The sequence below is a fragment of the Mustela nigripes genome, chromosome 14 (assembly GCF_022355385.1).
Source record: "Mustela nigripes isolate SB6536 chromosome 14, MUSNIG.SB6536, whole genome shotgun sequence".
Lineage (NCBI taxonomy): Eukaryota > Metazoa > Chordata > Mammalia > Carnivora > Mustelidae > Mustela > Mustela nigripes.
Genome location: NC_081570.1, coordinates 25,107,396 through 25,126,127, shown reverse-complemented (window position 1 = coordinate 25,126,127; position 18,732 = coordinate 25,107,396). Strand labels below are relative to the sequence as shown.

Here is an 18,732-nt window from a genome sequence, read left to right as displayed (position 1 = left end):
CTCTCCTCCTCCCCTATGGTCCCCCACCCCCCTCGCTCTTATAACCAGCAGCAAAGTTAAGGGAATTCATGATTAGGCCTAATTAAGACAAACACGTAAAGCCCCTTTTATGTTTGAGTCCTTATTCAGAGTAAGATGTAATTATTATTTTTTAATTGGGAATATCTTTATAGAACGTTTCTATATTTTTAAAAAATACACCTGTTTTAAAAAGCTCAAAATGGGGGTGCCTGCGTGGCTCAGTGGGTTAAGCCTCTGCCGTTGGTTCAGGTCATGGTCTCAGGGTCCTGGGATCGAGCCCCACATTGAGTTCTCTGCTTGGCAGGGAGCCTGCTTCCCCCTCTCTTTCAGCCTGCCTATCTGCTGACTTGTGATCTCTGTCTGTCAAATAAATAAATAAAATCTTTAAAAAAAATTAAAAACTCAAAATGTAAAAAATAAAGAAATCTGTAGAGATCATAAGCCCCCTTAATCTTACTCTGGTCTCCTCCGCACACCTCACAGAAGATAACCATTGGTTCCACTTGCTCTTCTAGATATTTTGTGTGGCGATATACACATCAAGCTGTTGCAGTAAACACGGTTTCTAAAACAAGATCATCTCTATGCATGGCTTAGTGGCCTGCTTTTGATGTATTGTTTAATCCTCTATCATCATATTAAGATGTCAATATATAGATCAGCTTCATCCTGTTCGATGGTGACAGAGGATTCTGTTGTAGGCGCAACTATCATTTATTTTTCCACTCCCCTATTAATAAAGTAAATATTTTCAGTTTCTCACTCCAGTGAACAGCCTTATACGTGAACCTTTGAACTGTTGTCCAATTATTTCCTTAGAATATATTCTTAGAAGGCAAATTTTAATATATGACCTCGATTTCCTTCTTGTGACTGCAGCAATTTATACATCCACCAAAAGCCTGGCTCCCCACACGGAATCATGAGCTGCTGTCAACCCTGTCAGTGTCTATCAGTTTGATGGACAAAATGATATCTAATTGTCTTTGCTGCTTTCAGTTCTTAGTATATTTTCCTTTGGGGGAGTTTTTTGTTGTTTTTTTTTCCTTACAGAGTGCTCAACTAGGTTGAATTTTAGATGGTCTCTCGTTTCAGTTTAGATTTAAAATTTTTTTAATGTACTAATTGACTATATATATTTCACATGATCTTTGTTATTTTTATCACACTGTGCCCTTTTTACCTTTGGAATTTTTGTCTTCTTCACGTTCTGTGTATATTTGAAGAAAGTGAAAAGAGCACAGGGTTTTGTATATTTCTTTTTCATCGAACGTGTTATGCCTTTTTTCAACCGAAACAGGCGATGCTTCTTTATTGCTTTCTTTCATTTTTAACTCTTGTTGTTGTTAGCTGATTTGATTTAATTAGCTTTGTTTAACCCCCAGTAATCTGAGAGGATTTTTTATCCTTTTTTTTTTACTCTGCCAGGGATCTTGTGTTTTCATTAATTCTGTTTTCAACAACATTTATCTTGTTCTCCTTTATTTTGGAAATCTTGTTGTTTTCATTTTTATTTCAAGGAAACTATTTTTGTTGTTGTTGTTTTCAGATTGTTCTTGACAGCCTACTTTTGTTTTTTCAATGTATTATCATCTTGCATCTCCCTGAGAATACGATTTATGTTTTGAGCTTATGTTTTGTGTTTTACAATGTCGCCTGTTTTTTCCTGCATTTACTGCATTTTGCAGCTGGGCCATTTTGTCTGATCTGTCAGCTCATTTCCTCTGAGGGGCTGCTTCTCTTTCCATCCCAGGGGTTTTGTTCATTCAGGATCAAGTTGTAGCTCAGAGTTGGACTCTGGCACCAGATTGCCAACCACTCTGATGAGCTGTGCAGCTTGGGAAGATCTTTAAACAGGTGCTCTGGGCCTCTATTCTCTTATCTGTAAAATGGTGATTTAAGGTGGTCCCTGCGATCTAAGGTTGTTATGAGGATGTGAGTTATCCTATCTAAACACTCAGAACAGTGTCTGGCATGAAATTCCCAAGTAATGAGAACTCCTTCCTGGGGCTGGGTTGGTGGTTGCTCATTTTACCCAGATGGGGCATACCTAAGCACAGCAGGCTGTAAGTCATCCCTGAAAATCACAGGTGGTGGGAGCAGGTGTCAAGATGCCCCTTGGTGTGCCAGATAGGATGAGATGTGGGAAAGTCCACAGGCCTCCATGAGACCCTTCCCAGGCGCACAGACAGGACAAGTCTTGCAGATGTCTCTCCTCACCACCACCCCCAACCCCAGCCAAGCACTGGAGGTGATCAGAGGGCTCTGTGGTCAACCTCACCCCATCGAGCCAGGCAAGGATAATCCCTTGCCGAACGTGCCCAGGAGGGATGGTGGGGAGTTGCAGAGATCACACTCAGCCTTGGGTGGGGTGCAGGCAGGAAAATGGGCCCTTCTTGGGTGTGTGTGACGAACTTGGGCTGGCAGTCAGATTCTGCCCTTGAACACGGTGGGTATCTGCAGCATTTGGTGCTGCAGGTGCTTTTCCCCTGAGTGCCAGGAATGGGACAGGCTGGCCAGTGAACTCTATCCAGTCCTGGCAGCTAATAGCAGGAAAGCAGACCATGAGCTGCACCCTCCATGTCGCTCTTTCCTCTGTGGTCAGGACGTAGAACATGGACGTTTGATCCCCTTTGGGTGAGACCTCTTCTCAGTTTCCAATGTTGGCCTAGCATTTTCCCTATTATAATCACTGGACCAACTCAGAGGAAAACTGGAGATGAGAGGGAGGCAAAGCTTTCTGCTCTTGGTCCTCCCCTCTACCTAACATTTATCAAACACATACAGTGTACCACATTCTTGATCGGTTATTACTGTCCCCATTTTACAGATGACACCAGTGAGGCTCAGAAGGGGAATGTCTCCCAGTTACCCAGGGATGTGGGCTTCAGACCCATTCCATTTAGCTCCAGACTTTTCTCTCGCCTGTCATTCTGACCCCAGTGTAGTTCCATTTAACAAAACACTCATTGAACACTTCCTCTGTATCAGAGACTGTGCAGTGGCAAACACAAGAATTGGACTAAGGCCGGTCTTTGTCTTCCAGGGGCTCACATTCTATGAGGAAAATATTCAAACAAACAGGTCCCTCCAAGACAAAGTAGTTACTGTAAGTGAGTGTAAGCCAAGTTCAGTAATGGAGAAGAGAGAGAAGGCCTGCCTGCAGGCATCGAGGCAAACATTCCAAATGAGGGGGAAAGAGCAAAGGGACAAACAGAGGGCAAAATGTAGGGTCTGTCCACGAAAGACTGCTTGCTTCCTTGATGTGGCTGAGGACTGCGCGGGGAAGATGAGGTTGCGTGGGGAACAAGGGCTCTCTGCAGGACCCTGTGTGCCAAGACGAGAACTCAAGATGGATTTCTCAGTATAATGAGGAGCCATTGGAATATTTTGAAGACAGTAACCACATTCAGTTCAATTAAAATACTTGGAGCATTTACTCAGTGCCAGGCGTTCTGCCTGGTACTGAGGGTATAAATATAAATAAGAAACAGTCTTTTCCCTTGAAAGTCTCAGTCTTATACATAGACATTTTATCAGTTAGGAATAGAAGCTGAAAAACTGACTAAAGCTGGCTTCAACAGATGGAGGTTCACTTTTCTCTTGGAACAAGGATGCGAAGGTCCCATCCAGACCCAGGGTAGCCACTCAGGAGGACAGCATCTTTCTTCTTGCACTGCTGTCCCTGGACGCTGTCCTCTGGCTTACCCCACTGCACTTCGGTCTCAAAGGGGAGAAGCCAAGGCACAGAGCTTCCCCATGCTGAGGGTTTGTGTATTTATTCGGTGAGAATCACCATCTTTACAGGCATCTTCCTACATCTGATTAGTCAGAACTTGCCGTGAATGCCTGGCTGGGAAAGTGGGAAATCAATTTTGTTTTGCTTTTACAGTTTCAGTAGTAGAGATAGATGAGAGTTTTTGGAAATGGAGTGCAGACAGACCATCCTACAGGGCCTGCTACAGATTCTAATATGATGTGATAAATGCAATAGTGGAAGTTACATGTGAAACACAATCAAAGAGCACGTGCAAGGATGGTTCCTAATTCCAGGTGGTGCCAGGGGTAGGGGCAAGGTGTTCTGGAGAAGAGGGATTATGGTAGCTACGTTTGAAAGCACAGTAGGAGCTTACCAGGCTGGGTGGAGGTCAGAGCCTTGCAGGCATGTGGAAGAGAGGAAGGGCTTTTTCTGGAAGAACCCATCATCTGGTGTGATGTAATGATATCTCCATTTCTAAAAGGAGATCATTGTTGGCAACGCAGAGAAATTGGCTGGGAAACCAGGGAAGGAGTCTAGGATAACTGAGGGGTCCTGGTTATATTCAGAAGAACTGAGGCTTGTTTCTGTGTACAGATCTGACTAGGCTGGAGAGCTTCGTGTGACTGGGAAATGGGGCGAAGGGAGAAGACACTGTCTCTTCCAGGTGTGCCTTTCCTAGGGAGATCTGGGGCCCATGGAGGCTGGGAAAACTTGTTCTGGAAGCTTTGATTTCCATTCCCAATGCTCATGTTTGGCTTATGGTCCTAGTTTATCGATTTTTAACTGTAGGGATGCTCTTTAATGATTAATGCAAAGGGTGACCTGAAAGCTCCCTTCTTGGTTGTTGGTCACACAGCTGTAGGATTACCGGGAGATAGTGGCCTGTAGTTTTGATGAACCAGAACCCCTGCCTAGTGGAGCTTGTCTTCCTGGGAGGAGCCTGGACCAGACAAAACATCTGGCTACGCCTGAGACCCAGAGTCCCCACCTGCAGTTTCCCATCAATCATAGGGCCACCATCCCCCACTGCGGTCAGCGTTGCTTCCCTTAGACAGCAAGTGGGCAGCTGGCCCAGAGGAGGCAGAAGGCACCAGAAGTGAAGCTTCTGTTTGTAGCTCTTGCCAGGAATCCCGGCTGCAGGTTTAGCAGCTTCCAGAAGGTTTGTTTTTGAGCAGTGACAGTGAGTTAAACCTTAAACAGAGAAGGTCCGTGTACTTGCACTGCGAGAGCTGACCTCCTGCAGGAACTGAGCAGATAAGCATATACACGGCGGGGCGTCCCTTTGTCAGACTTGAGATTTCAACAAATTGGGAAATCGTCAAAAGGAGCTCAGAAGTTTTTTGAAGGAGAGGATATGGATACTCCCTGGGTGTCCGTGTAAGAGTGGTGGTGGTCTCTAGCCATTTAGTTTTCATGGATCACCTCTAGAAAAAGAACACAAATTACTTCAAATCATCCAAGAATAATAACCCATCTGAGCTACGCTTAATAATTGTCGAATTGGCCAGCAGATGTGAACTTGACTCTGAGTTTACCATGCCAAAAATGGACTCCAGTATTTCTTAGAGGGGGATTCCATTCATTCAACAAAAGAAATGAGTACCTGCATTCCTGGCCACACTGGACCAGGAGAGAGCTCACCCTCTCAAAAGACTAAGTAAACAAGCAAAAAAGAAATATAAGAAACTTTTGTGATACCACATAACACATACCATTCTTTAAAAAAGGGAATCATTTCCCTAAAGAAATAAGAAGATATTTTCTGAAAAGATTGTATTATAGTAAACAAAAGAAAATCTAAATGGATAGATGTATGCTATTCTCATTTAAATATAAGAAATAGGGATGATCGGTAGCAGAAGGATGGATAATGGAATGCGGGAGGGGAGATCCTGAGAAAGAGTGACCTTGATAACCACAAGTAAAGAATGAAAAGAAGCTAATGACACAGTAGCTAAAATCTACAAGCTAAAATCTACAAGAGTAGCACTTGCCTTGTAAGAAACAAAAGCACTGAAGAAAGAGACAATCTGGAGGGTCTGTCTGAGACTGCAGAGACAAAGTGCAAGGATGTGGAAATAATGAAAGAGAAGTTACCCAGTGTGGAAGACAGAGGACCAACCAGGCAGCACAGATGGAGAAGAGTATAATAATAAAATACAAACTGTGAGCAGACTCCTCTGAGAAGGGACAGAGGGAGGGACTGGACTGAAGTGTCCTTGGTGAATTGAACAGACTCACTGAGTTTCAGCCAAAACGAATTAGATAGAACTTGATGAAAAATGGATCAGTTCCAAGGATAATAAAAGATTCTTGAAAGCTTTTCACAAAACACACTCACACAGGTAAGCACACAACCAGTCCTCCTCAAATAAAATGGTCATTTATGAGAAACCACCCCTACACCAAACCCAATCCTCCTAAAATCTCCCCTCCTTCACATCATTGGCCAAGAACAGTGGTGCTGTAAGACCAAAGAATCATGGATTCAGCCAAGATCTAATGTGCACAAAAGCCACAGAAAATTGCCACTGGGGCTTCTTGAAAAACTCGCAAATTGTAGTAGGCTGAGTTATGGCCCCAAAAGACTTCAGGTTTTAATGACCGGAGCCTGTAAACATTAGCTTATTTGGAAAAACAATCTTTGCAGCAGTGATTAAATCAAGGCTCTTGAGATGAGGAGATTTTCCTGGATTCTCTGGGTGGGCCCTAAATGCAGCCACATGAATCCTTGTAAGAGGGAAGCAGAGGGAGATTTTATACACAAGAGGGCAAGATACAGAGATTGGAGTGATGCAGCAGCAAGCTAAGGAGAGTCAACAGCCACAGGGACAGAGGGAATTATTTCATGGAAAGGTGCCTGTGCTATGATAATGCTAACAGTCATGGATCTTTACATAACGAATAACCGACCAAGAAAATGTAGAGTTAAATCTGTCATAAATACAAGAAATTGACAGTCGTAGAAGGACCTTAACACATCTTTCTTAGTCAAGTAAAAGGGGAAAAAAAGTCATACACCTGAAGTGAATATAACACTGTGTATTAGTTACACTTCAATAAAAATAAAGAGAACAGAAATAGACTTTGCTTTAGGTGATTTTACCATTTATTGATTTTTGCACTATGTATCAGGCTTGGTGCCAGGTACTTTATATGTGATTTCATTTACAATAATCCTCCCAGCAACACTGCTGGATGGAGGCCGTTACCACCATTCGACAGAGAAGTAAACCAAGACTCCACAAGGTCACCTGATGAGCAATCCCAGAACAAGATGTGAAGCTGTGTCTTTGATTCCATAGCCACTGTTTTTTTCCCTCTGGATTATGCACTTCAGGAGGCGTGAACCTTTCATTTATGGACAACATTTTCTTCTGGGAAGAATAAAGACACACCTGTCCTCACAAAATCCCTGACACCTCCAGGACAGGTTCCGGTCCATGACAGGCGGTCACACAGCCTTCACATACAAGGTGCCCATGACAAGAAGGAAACCAGTCCAAGGCCACTGGTGAGGAAAGCTGAAAGACACAGCAGTAGCCTAAATCCTGCATTTGTGCACTGCCCCAGCCTCTCACAACGCCATCACCGTAGCCACTGCAGTGACCCCAAGCTCAGGTTCATTTTTTCCCTCATGGAAGTAACAAAAGAATCTTTTTTCTGTCAGATACCAGCTGGCCCCAGGAAATAAGAGCCTCTCATTTTGCTCTAGACGCCAATGCTTGCTTTGGGCTTTGGTCTGTCTTCTCCGTTTTTGCTCTTTGGATGGCAGGATGCTTTAATTATTATTGTCTGCTATTATGATCATGGTTTAATTGTCAGTTTGCAGCTCCGTGGCTCAGAAGGGGGCATTTTATAAAACAAGTATTTTCTTATTGTAGTTGCCAGTGTCACTGAGGATAATTTGGGCTTCCTTCTCATTTGGGGGCAGGGGTGATTTCCAACCCTCTCCCCCCGGCAGCAACTGTCTGTTCGCGGGCCATTTTCCCCTGATATAAAGATCCACCATTAGGACTTGTGCCTCTGCACCATCCGTTGGGTTCATGGAGTGGCAACAGTTGCCCTGGAGGACCGAAGGCCCTTTCACATTTGGGGGCCGCAAGTGAAATCAAATGAAGTCAACATGTCAAGATGCTGTGGATTTTTTTTTTCTTGCTTTTGTGTATCTGTCTGACATGTAATGGATCCAGATGAGCTCCCTATAAGCAGTGGGGTTGGCAGAATCCAAAGAGCATCCAAGGTGTCCAAGTTTCCTTGGGACTGAGGGGACTGAGGACCAGATCTCAGAAGCAGGTTTTGCCTGGACAGCTCTTGAGAGGTACGGGCACCTGCAGCGAGAATCCACTGTTCCCCTAGCTTTTTAGATTGAGACTCTGGTGAAAAATCTCTTCGTGCCCTTGAAGCTGAGTGTCATGAGCCTTACTCCCTTATCAGCAAAGTCCGGCAGAGTTTCCGTGGCAGGCTGGTAGGGGGTGGCAGAGGAGCAAGGGCCGGGTGGGAGTGCCCTCCCTGGGGCACCTGCTGCCAGGAGATTGTGGAAGAAGGTGGGACTCTACAGAGACACTGTAAGACAAGGTGTCTGGAGATCCTGGAACAGGGTCAGCCCCACCATCCAGGGTGCCCTGAGGTTGAAGCAGGTGGCAACCAGCTGAGCTTTGATGACCCAGCCCTGGAGAGAGCAGAGTCTCAGGACAGTCCCCAGGGAGCCAGAGAGAGAGAACTAGAGACCAGTGGGGCTGAGAAGCTGAGCAGTATATTTGTTGGTCCCCATGAGCACCCATGTTATATCCGAGGCAAAACAGACACCAGACTTAGGACAGTGTGACCAACTCCAGCCCCTCCTTTGGTGTTTGGTGGGCACTGGTTTTCCGCCCCTGTCCCCAGCCCTGCCCCATCACCGCACAAACCACTGTCACTAGGATTATAGATACAGGATATATATATCTATATATATATATCCTATTATTGATATACCTATATATAGATTCCCTATATATAGATATAGGATGTAGGATTATTGCCTTCTCCACAGCAGCTTGGGCATTATTGCTGTCCCTCTGAGACTCTCCCCCGTCTTGGCTTCTAGGACTGTACCTTCTCCTGCTTTTCCTTCTACCTCTTAGTCTTAGTCTCCATGGGCTTCTCCTTCCCCATTCATCCCTAAAGTCAGAATCCTCTAGAAACTTCCTTCCTTATGTGCCTTTCATGCTGTAAACTCATTGGACATGCTTGTCCAAATCCACCACCTGCACCCCATGCTTGTGTCCTCCCAAAGAACTGGTACTTTTCTCTCTCTAGACCACCCATGTCTTTATGCTGTCTCTGTTCTCTCCCTGGCATTCCCTCTTCTTCCCATGTTCCTCATCCACCCCCTTCATCTGCACACAGCCTGTGCATCTGACAAGACTCTCAGCTCAGTACCTCCTCCAGGGGGCCTGCCTCACCCCCTCCACCCAGGTAGGGGTCTGCTCTGTGCATGCCTTGACCATAGAACCCATCACACCACACTTAGGGTCAGAGACATGCCATATTCCCATCAGTGCTGTCTGCATCCAATACCTGTTCTCTCTTGATTGGATGTGTGACTCTTGGTATCTGTATCTAGACTCAAAGAACCTACCAGGCTGGGCTTAGCCAGTGTGCGACCATGACTGCATCCTCCCCATGTCTCCTGGGTTTGGACGAGGCTGCTAGCTCTGGCTTGGGGTCGGTGCCACTAGCTCCTATTTCTTTGGTAGTGATAGAGCACCAAAAATTCAGTGGGAAGATGCAAGGAGCTGGATGTGGGCCATAAAGAGAGATGTTAGAACCTCTGGCAAAATAGGACGTATCTTCCTTAGCACAAAGGATTTCATTTCCTCTCACTATGTGGTACACACTTGACAAGGAGAGTAGGTGAGTTTGGCTGAACTATGGTATTCCTGCAAGGTGGTGAGCAGTTCATTCATTCATAGTTCAACCAGACCAAGAGCTTAGCATGGGCCAGGCCTGGTGCTGGGTACCAAAGATACAGAGATGAATCAGTCAGAAACACAGCAGTTAAGGAGCTTGGTAAGATAGGTATGTCACCGATGGGTCCAAAGCTGTGGGAGCACATGGAGAGACCATCTGTCCAGATGGGGTTCATGGGGTCGGTGGGGGATGGGGAGGCAGTGCACAATATGGAGACACCCAGGGAGAAGTCCCCACTGAGTGTGGGGTATCAGCTGGTACATGCTAGTCAGGTGGTATATGAGTTTGTGGGGCTGCAGTAACAAACAGAATAGCTTGAAACGAGAACAGAAATATACTTTCTCACAATTCAAAGTCAAGGTGTCGGTGCTCCCCCTGAAGACTCTGTGGAAAAATCTGTGACCTTCTTCTGGCTTCTGGTAGTTGCCAGCCACCCTGGGCTCATAGATACATCCTCCAGTCTCTACCTCTGTGTTCACATGGTCTGTTCCCCGCTGACCCCTCTGCTTCTCTGTATCCCAGTCTCCCTCTCCTTTCTCTGATGAAGACATCAACCTTTGGGTTTAGGGACCACCCTAACCCAGGATGACCTCATCTGAACTTGATTACATCTGCAACAATGCATTGATTTCCCATTAAGGGCACACTGACGATTCCAGTTAAGGTGACACTGAAGGGGTTGAACTCAGCCCACTGCAGGTGGCAGGTACGGGAGTGTATGGAAGGGTAGGAATGTTCCAGGCAGAGAGAAGTCCCTGAAGCAAGAAGACAAGAAGGAAACGGCTAGAACAGAGAGGACTGGAGGATGGCAGCTGGGGCTCCTAAAGGACTTGGTGAAGGAAAGAACAGTGTGGTTCAGAACAAACCCTGTACCCCGCACAGAGAAGGTGAATCAAAAGGGTGGGAGGGAGTCTGGATTCAGGAAGGCTAGCCCCACGTTTTATAAGCCTCTGTGTGTGCTGTTCCCTCTCTTGTGATCTTCCTCTCTCCATCTCCTCCTGCTTTTCTTTTTTTTTTTTAATTAATTAATTTATTTTCAGAAAAACAGTATTCATTATTTTTTCACCACACCCAGTGCTCCATGCAGTCCCCTCCTGCTTTTCTTTTCGGTCTTCACAACTACTGCAAAGACACCTCCTCCTTGGAATTTTCCTTGCTTCGCTCAGGTAGAAGACAATGTGAAAGGAATGCCTTTGGTACTAGAGAGACATGCACTGAATGCTGGCCCTGAGCCTTACTAGCTGTTTGATATCCACTCCCCACTCCCCACCCCGCAGGGGTCTGTGTTAAACCCCAGGGACTTCAGTCCCCCCATGAGCAAGTGGCAAAAGTAACCTGCAAATCGAAGCGTTTTCACAGGGATCCCACACATATTACTGTGTGTTTTTCACTCAGCAGTAGCAGCCTCCAGGGCAGAGACAGAGTGTGACGCCCAACACACTTCAGCCCTCTTCCCTGGCCTGTGTCATGTCTGTGGCCCAAAGAAGCAGACACCCTTGGGAGGAAGGCTTCTCTGTGAAGCAGTACCTTTTACCTCTTCCTCTCCCTTCAGTGCCTCCCCACCTGGGGTCAGGGGGGAGCAGGGTCCTCAAAACTGCTCCCAGTTTTTCAAAAGCCAAAGAAGACTTATGCTCACCTGCAGAAGAGCTGCTCAGGCAAGCCTGCTGTCTGCCAGGCCTGGAATGAGCCCTATCGATCAGAACCTCTGATTTGATTTCTCAAAGATGAAAACAAGTCTTCAATGAGTCTTAATCAGGGTGGTCCATTTGACAAAGGAAGTCTTCCCTGGCTCTCTTCAAGGATTTCTAATGCAAGGGGTCACCACACCCCTCCCTGCAGCCAGTCCCCCCACCCCAGCTACCTGCCGTGCACCCACTCCAGCCCCTGCCGCTACTCCCATCTGGGCAGCAGGAGTGACCGTAAAATGGAAATTGGATCCTGCCAGACCTCAGCAAGAAGATTCCTCGATGAAACCCAAACTCCCCCTCCCCCAACCCTGCACCCGCACCTTCGGTCCCCCACCTGACCTGGCGTCCACCTGCCCATCTCAGTCCTGCAACAGCCTTTCTGTTTGCAGGCCTTTGCACCTGCTGCTCGCTACCACAGGAAGCGCCCTCCTACCTCTTGCTCCATTCTGGGCTGGTACCTGGGAGCCTCTCCCATTGCCTCCCTGTCCCCTCCTTCCAGAGGGCCTCCCTGCCAGGGCGCTCTCTGGAAAGCGGGTCCTCTGTCTCAGCATCCTGCTTCCTTCCACGCAAGTGCCACCACAGCTGATCATCTTTACAGGGATTTGTGTGTAAGAGAATATTGCCCATGTCCAGAAACAACTGGAAAAGGACGCCCTGTCCTTGTCACCATTATCTCTCCGCACCCAGCGCAGGGAGGTGTTGAAACAAATGAATGCAGTAAGAGGTCTGGCCCTTCAGCCTCATTCCTTCTGGCTGCTGAGCTGCATTGTTTCTGCCTGCAGAGGACCTCGGGCTCCCTCCTCTGCCTCTCCCCCTGCCATTCTCTAGACCTGTTCAACGCCAAGCCTTTGACTTTTGTCTGATTATCAGATCAGCGGAGCCGAATGCAAGGAGCTGGAATTTTTAATTCATGGTCTCAAAGTTCAGCCCTTTCACCTTGTTATGATTCTCATGTAAGCTATTGATTACTGATAGGGCCTCCCCGCACACACCTGCCTCCCCGCCACAGCCTCTTCCTTCTGGAGGCACAGGCGGCATTCTCAGGGGAAAGAGTGGGAGCACCAAGGTTGGACCCAGACTATAATTATATAATGTAATTCTGGCTCACTCTCAAACCAGCCCTTGACCTTGGGCAAGTTATTCAACCTCTCTGAACCTCTGTATTCTCATTTTTAAAGACGGAAAGGATGCCACTTACAAAATAAAGATACTCACGGGGACTAAGTGAGACCACGCGGAAGTGCTTTGTACTTGGTGGTTGTCATATAAATATGTTTCATCCCTGCTCCATCTCCATATTCTCTCTTCCTATCAGATGTTCCTCCTGGAATTTCATTCATTCATTCATGGATTCATTCACTCACTCCTTCAGTTATTTAACCTCTGGGATCTCAGTGGGTCTCTTAACTAAAAGGGGACAAAACCCAGATTCCTCTAGCTAATTCTGGGGCCTCATCATCTTCCCACTCTCAGCCCAGCTCTACTGTCTGTGACCTCCTGACGCCACTTGGACTCCAGTGTGGGAATCACATTTCTTCCTGGCCCCTTCACCTTGCTCCATTTCTGGGTCTTGTCTCATGTTATTTTTCTTTAAGATTTTTTTTATTCATCTGACATAGAGAGAGAAAGAGAGAGAGTGACAGAGAGCATGAGGAGGGGTGGAGAGAACGAGAAGCTCATCAGGGAGCCCAATGCAGGGTTCGATCCCAGGACCCTGGGATCACAGACCCAAGCCAAAGGCAGATGCTTAACCAACTGAGCCACCAAGGTGCCCCTTGTCTCATGTTATTAATGCAAAGAAAACCTATTCCCTTTCATACCTGCAAACTTCAAGTCTCATCTCCTCCCTCCCTCCCTCCCTGACAAGTCCAGCCCCCGAGAGCCTCTCTTTTTTGAGAATACATCTGGCCACACCACACAGCTTACTTCCTGGTCTGCTCCTGTGGATAAGGCCAATTTTGCATCCACTGAGTATCTCAGAGAAAGAAAAGGAAGGGTGCAGTTTGGCACAGAGTGAGTATGCCTGTTGGCTCTGCTTCCTGGGAAGCTCCCACTTCCTCTTTCCAATCAAGTGTGGGGCCCCAGACTGCAGTCTGTTTCCTGCTGAATGCATGGAAGGAAAGCCCATCTGTCTTTACTCTGCCGGAACCCCCCGGGAGGGGATGCCTGCCAGGGGAACTAGCACCCACACAGCTTCTGGTGTGGCGGACCTGCACCTCTCTCTATAAAAGGGTTTGTTTGGGAAATCCAGGAGATTCACTTGAATCCTAGTAAAACTACCTGGTAACTGAAAAGAAAAAACATGCACACATACCCAACAACAAATACACAAATAAAAATTAGATCTCATTCATAATAGAATAAAAAATTAATAAGAAGTATGCAAAGAAAAACATAACAAAGAAGAAAACCATGAAATGTTACCAAGACACACAAACAAAGCCCTAAATAGATTAAGATACCTACAGTGTTCCTGGCTGGGGAAAAATAACGTAAAGCTATCAGTTTGCCCAAATGAATCAATACATGTGTGCAATTCCAATCAAAGTATCAGTGAGGTTTTTTTGGAACTTGATAACTATAAAGTTCATCTCAAAGGATAAATTTGGGAAAATAGCTAAGAAATTTGGGGGAGAAAAATGAAGGGGGATTTGCCCTGGAAGAATATGAAATATGAAAACAGAAGTAAGTTGGGTAGGTGTGCTTGTGGTACAATAAGTAGCATCTGGAGAGACCAAGGAGGGAGTCCTGGAGCTAAGGAGGGTGTCTAGAATCAGAGTCATGACCAAAATGATGTTTCATATCCATGAGGGGAGCCTGGATTATACAGTGACAACTGTCTTCATTCCCCAGACATTCGTGGGCACCATCCAAAGTGTCAGGCACGTCATAGGCTCTGAGGCCACCAGAGTGAATAGCCCCTGGTCCCCCATTCATGAAAATTATCTTCTAGTTGGGGAGACAGGTAGTAAACAAATGAGTAAGTATAGACTGCAATAAATGCTCAGGAGGAAGTAAACAGAGCATTTTGATAGTCAAAACATGGACAAGGCTATTTTAGACCAGTGGTAGGAGAGTTGAGTGTCCATCTGGAAACATAATGAACCTATAAACCTCAAAAAATAGAACTAACAAGATCTGGGGAAATACTCAAGTTTGGCTTTTTAATCTTGTGGGAAGAAGAGGGTTTGCCCAAGCATAACACATCACTCAGTATCTTTTTTTTTTTTTAAGTTATCTCTTTTTTTAAAAAAAAATACATTTTATATATTTGAAAAAGAGAGCACAAGCAGGGAGAGCAGCAAGTGGAGGGAGAAGCCAGCTCCCCACTGCAGGGAGCCCAATGTGGGGCTCGATCTCAGGACCCTGGGATCATGACCTGAGCTGAAGACAGATGCTTAACCAACTGAGCCACCCAGGCGCCCTGTCATCAGTATCCTTAAGGGAAAAGAATAGCAGATTTGTTACATAAAATGACTTAAGTCCAGACACACCTGGGTGGCTCAGTTGGTTAAGCATCTAACTCTTGATTTTGGCTCAGGTCATGATCTCAGGGCCTGGGATCCAGCCCCTGTCAGGCTCTGCACTCACCAAGGAAAAGGATTTTTTCCTTCCTTGAGGATTTTCCTTCTTCTCCCGCTGCCCCTCCTCCCACTTACTCTCTCTCAATATAATAAATAAATCTTTTAAATAAATAAATAAATAAGTCTTAAAAAAATAAATAAGTCCTACACCAAAATAGGCACCCTATACAAAATTTAAAGGGCAAAAAGACACCAGCTGCTAGGAGAAAATATTAGCAATATTTAAGAGAGAAATAAAAATATATAAAAATAATGAATAAAAATTATAGTTAATTGTAAATAGAATTTTAAAAGACAAATAACTCTGTTAAGATGGCTAAAGGTTATGAAGATATGTAAGTTGGCAATAAATATATGCAAAGATATGCTTATAACAAAATATAACAAAGATACACGTTTAATATGCACGTAACTTAAATTATCCAGAACACCAGTGAGATTCCATTTTGGTTTAGCAGATGGGCAAGTATTTTAAATACCTGATGTTGATGAGGTGAAGTTTAGAGAGAGGAGTCACACTTATACTGTTTAGTGAGAATGTAAATTGATGCAATCACTTAAGAGAATAATTTAACAGCATTTATAAAAGATTTTTAAGTGTATACTCATCCCCTCCAGAATTCCTCCAACAGTCGACTGAGATGTTAACAGAAATGGGCAAAGCTATGTAAAGATGGGAATATTCCTTGCAGTCTTATGTGAGATAATGAAATACAACAGTGTCCAGTTTTTGTAGGAAAAAAAAAAGAAATATATGTATTATGTCCCTAACAGTCTTAAGCAAAAAAAGTAACGTAAAATATGGTCCCATTTGGGGAGTGCACACTGTGTGCACACGGAAAGAAAGTCTGGAACGATATGCAGCAAGACTAATATCAAGTGAAAAGCTTTGGAGAACAGATTGGTTTGTGTAAGAGACTTTTTAAAAAATTCAGTACATCTATATATTGTTTGTCTTTTTCTGCCTTGAGTGTGTCTTATTTTTATAATTTAAAAATATACTTTTTAGGGATTTTATTTTATTTATTTGAGAGGGGAGGGGCAGAAGGCGAGGAAGAGGGGAAGCACACTCCCGCTGAGCACACCAAGCCAGCCACTGTGGGGCTCAACCCCAGGACCCGAGAGCACGACCTCAGTTAAAACCGAGAGTTAGATGCTCAACCGATTGAGCCGCTCAGGTGCCCCTAAAAAGATATTTTTGGCTTCTGGAACAGAAAAAGGGTATCAGTGGAAAAACTGGTGAGATTCAAATGAGGCCTGGCGCTGAGTTCATGCATCCAAGTTGGTTCATCAGTTGTGACAAATGCACCTGGGAAACATAAGACATTAACAGTGGGAGAAATGGTGAGGGGGTCTATGGGAATTCTCCATATTAACTTCGCAACTTTTCTGTAAGTCTAAAATTGTTCCAAAATAAAAATTTGATTAGGAGAGAAAGGCTGGTAGTCAAATAGCTTTGGCAGCCAGAACCTCTTTGCTCTGGGAGAATTCAGCGTTCCTACTCAGCTACTTTGCCCTGAGAGCTCTGTCTGTGGCCTGCAGGCAGCCTGCCCGCTCATGTGGAAACCCTGCCTGGCCTCCTCAGATCCCCAAGGATTATCTAAGCCAAGCCTATGTGTAGCCAGTGTCCCAAGTTCTGTTCTTGGAAACCAAGATGTAGGCTCACCACCCCCCTCCACAACTGGATCAGCCTCTCAAACCCCACAACACACCCCTTACCTTTATCCCCACGCCCCTTTTTCTAAGGCCGAGTTTCTTAGAGCAAATTTAGGTTCAGAGTAAAATTGAGACAAAGATGCAAAACCTTCCCATTTGCCCCCTGCCCCTCCACATGCACAGCTTCCCCAAGAACCACACCCCCCACCAGGGTGGGACATTTGTTACAAGTGGTGAGCCTACACTGACACATCGCTATTGCTCAAAGTCCATAATTTCCATCAGGGTTTGCTCTGATGGTATACATTCTATAGATTTACTTTGGCCACAAATGGCCAAACTGTCTTCCAAAGTGGCCTTACCATTTTGTATTCCCACCAGTAGTGTGTGAGACTTCCTGTTTCCCTCCCCATCAGCACTTGGTAGTGTCAATGCTCTGGATTTTGGCCATTCTCATAGGCATGTAGCGGTATCTCATTGCTGCTTTCATTTGCATTTCCCCGATGACAGGATGTGGAGCGTCTTTTCATGTGATTATTCCCTATTTGTCTATCTTTGATGAGGCGTCTGGCAAGGTCTTTGGTCCACTTTTTAAGCAGACTTACTTGTTTTCCTATTGTTGAGTTTTAAGAATTCTTTGTATATTTGGGGTAACAGTCCATTATCAAATTATGTCTTTTGAAAATATTTCCTCCCAGTCCATGGCTTGTCTCATTTTCTTGACATGGTCTTTTGCAGAACTGAAATTTTTAATCTCAATAAAGCCCAGCTGATCAGTAGGGTTTTTTCACGGATCATGCCTTTGGCGTATCTAGATGTCTTCCCACACCCAAGGTCGTGTAGGGTTTCTCCCACGTCTTCTAGGAGTTTATAGTTTTATGTTTACATTTAAGTCTGTGACCCAGTTGGAGTTAACTTTTATGAAGGACCTCAGTCTACAGCTAGATTCATTTTTTGCATGTGTGTGTCCAGCGGCTTCAGTGCCATTTGTTGGAAAGACCATCTTTGCTACCTCGTCAAAGATCAATTGACTGTATTTCTTGGGTCTGTCTCTGTGTTCTCTATCCTGTTCCATGGATCTCTTTGTTCTTTCACCAATACCCACCACCTTGGTTACTGCAGCTTTGTCATTACATCTTGACATCAGGTACAATCAATCTCCAGTCTTGTCCTCCTTCTGTATCATGTAGCTGTTCTGGGGCTTTCTCCCCTCCATATGAACTTTGGAATCAGTTTGTCAATAGCCACAAAATGGCTTTCTGGGATTTTTGCCTGGGTGTATGCCTTCTTGGCGTCTCCCTCACAATCTAGAATGATAGTGGACTCAGGAGGAAGTCTGGGGACCATGGTGGACAGTGACGAGATGGGTGGGGTTCAACAGTGACAACATAAAACTCAGGATGATCAACAAAGTGCACAAAACCTACACCCCCCTCCCACCCCTGTCCCGGCTGTTAGGAACCCCCAGTAGGAGGGGCAGGCCGGCTGGAAGCCATGAGAGAAGGTGCCGCTGGACGCTGCTCTCTTCCTTCTGGCAAGTCTCTTGGGTTTCCGACCTCCTCTGACCTGAAGCCCCTGGGAGGAAAGCGCTGAGCCCAGGATGACCACCTTCCTCTTCTCTCTGTTCAGGCTCCACTTCCTGGTGTTTGACACAGAGGAGGTCCACGACGTGCTGCGCATCTGGGATGGGCCTGTGGAGAGTGGGGTCCTGCTGAAGGAGCTCAGCGGCGCGGCCCTGCCCAAGGACCTGCACAGCACCTTCAACTCGGTCGTTCTGCAGTTCAGCACCGACTTCTTCACCAGCAAGCAGGGATTTGCCATTCACTTCTCAGGTCTGTGCTCACTTCCTGCCCGCCTCTGTCCATCTGTCCTGGGGCATGACAGCAGCCCCCACCCCTCCTTGCCCTCCCTTCCTCCAGCCCTCCGCTCTTGTAGAGAGAGCCACTGAGCAGGGGCTGTGTGCCCGGCACCTGGTTAGCACTTGTGTTCAAATATCTGTGCTGGGCTTACTCTGCAGGGAAAGACAAGCAGCTTCAGAGACACTAACATGCAGATTGATGAGTACCTG

General features: G+C 45.7%; 1 protein-coding gene across 1 annotated transcript in view; it reads left to right on the top strand.

Moving 5' to 3' along the window:
• CSMD2 (CUB and Sushi multiple domains 2) overlaps window positions 1-18,732 on the top strand; it is a 611,427-nt gene that overhangs the window by 435,856 nt on the left and 156,839 nt on the right. The window contains exon 26 of the mRNA XM_059377195.1: window positions 18,294-18,496. Coding sequence (XP_059233178.1) covers window positions 18,294-18,496 — 203 coding nt within the window. The remainder of the gene's footprint in view (window positions 1-18,293; window positions 18,497-18,732) is intronic.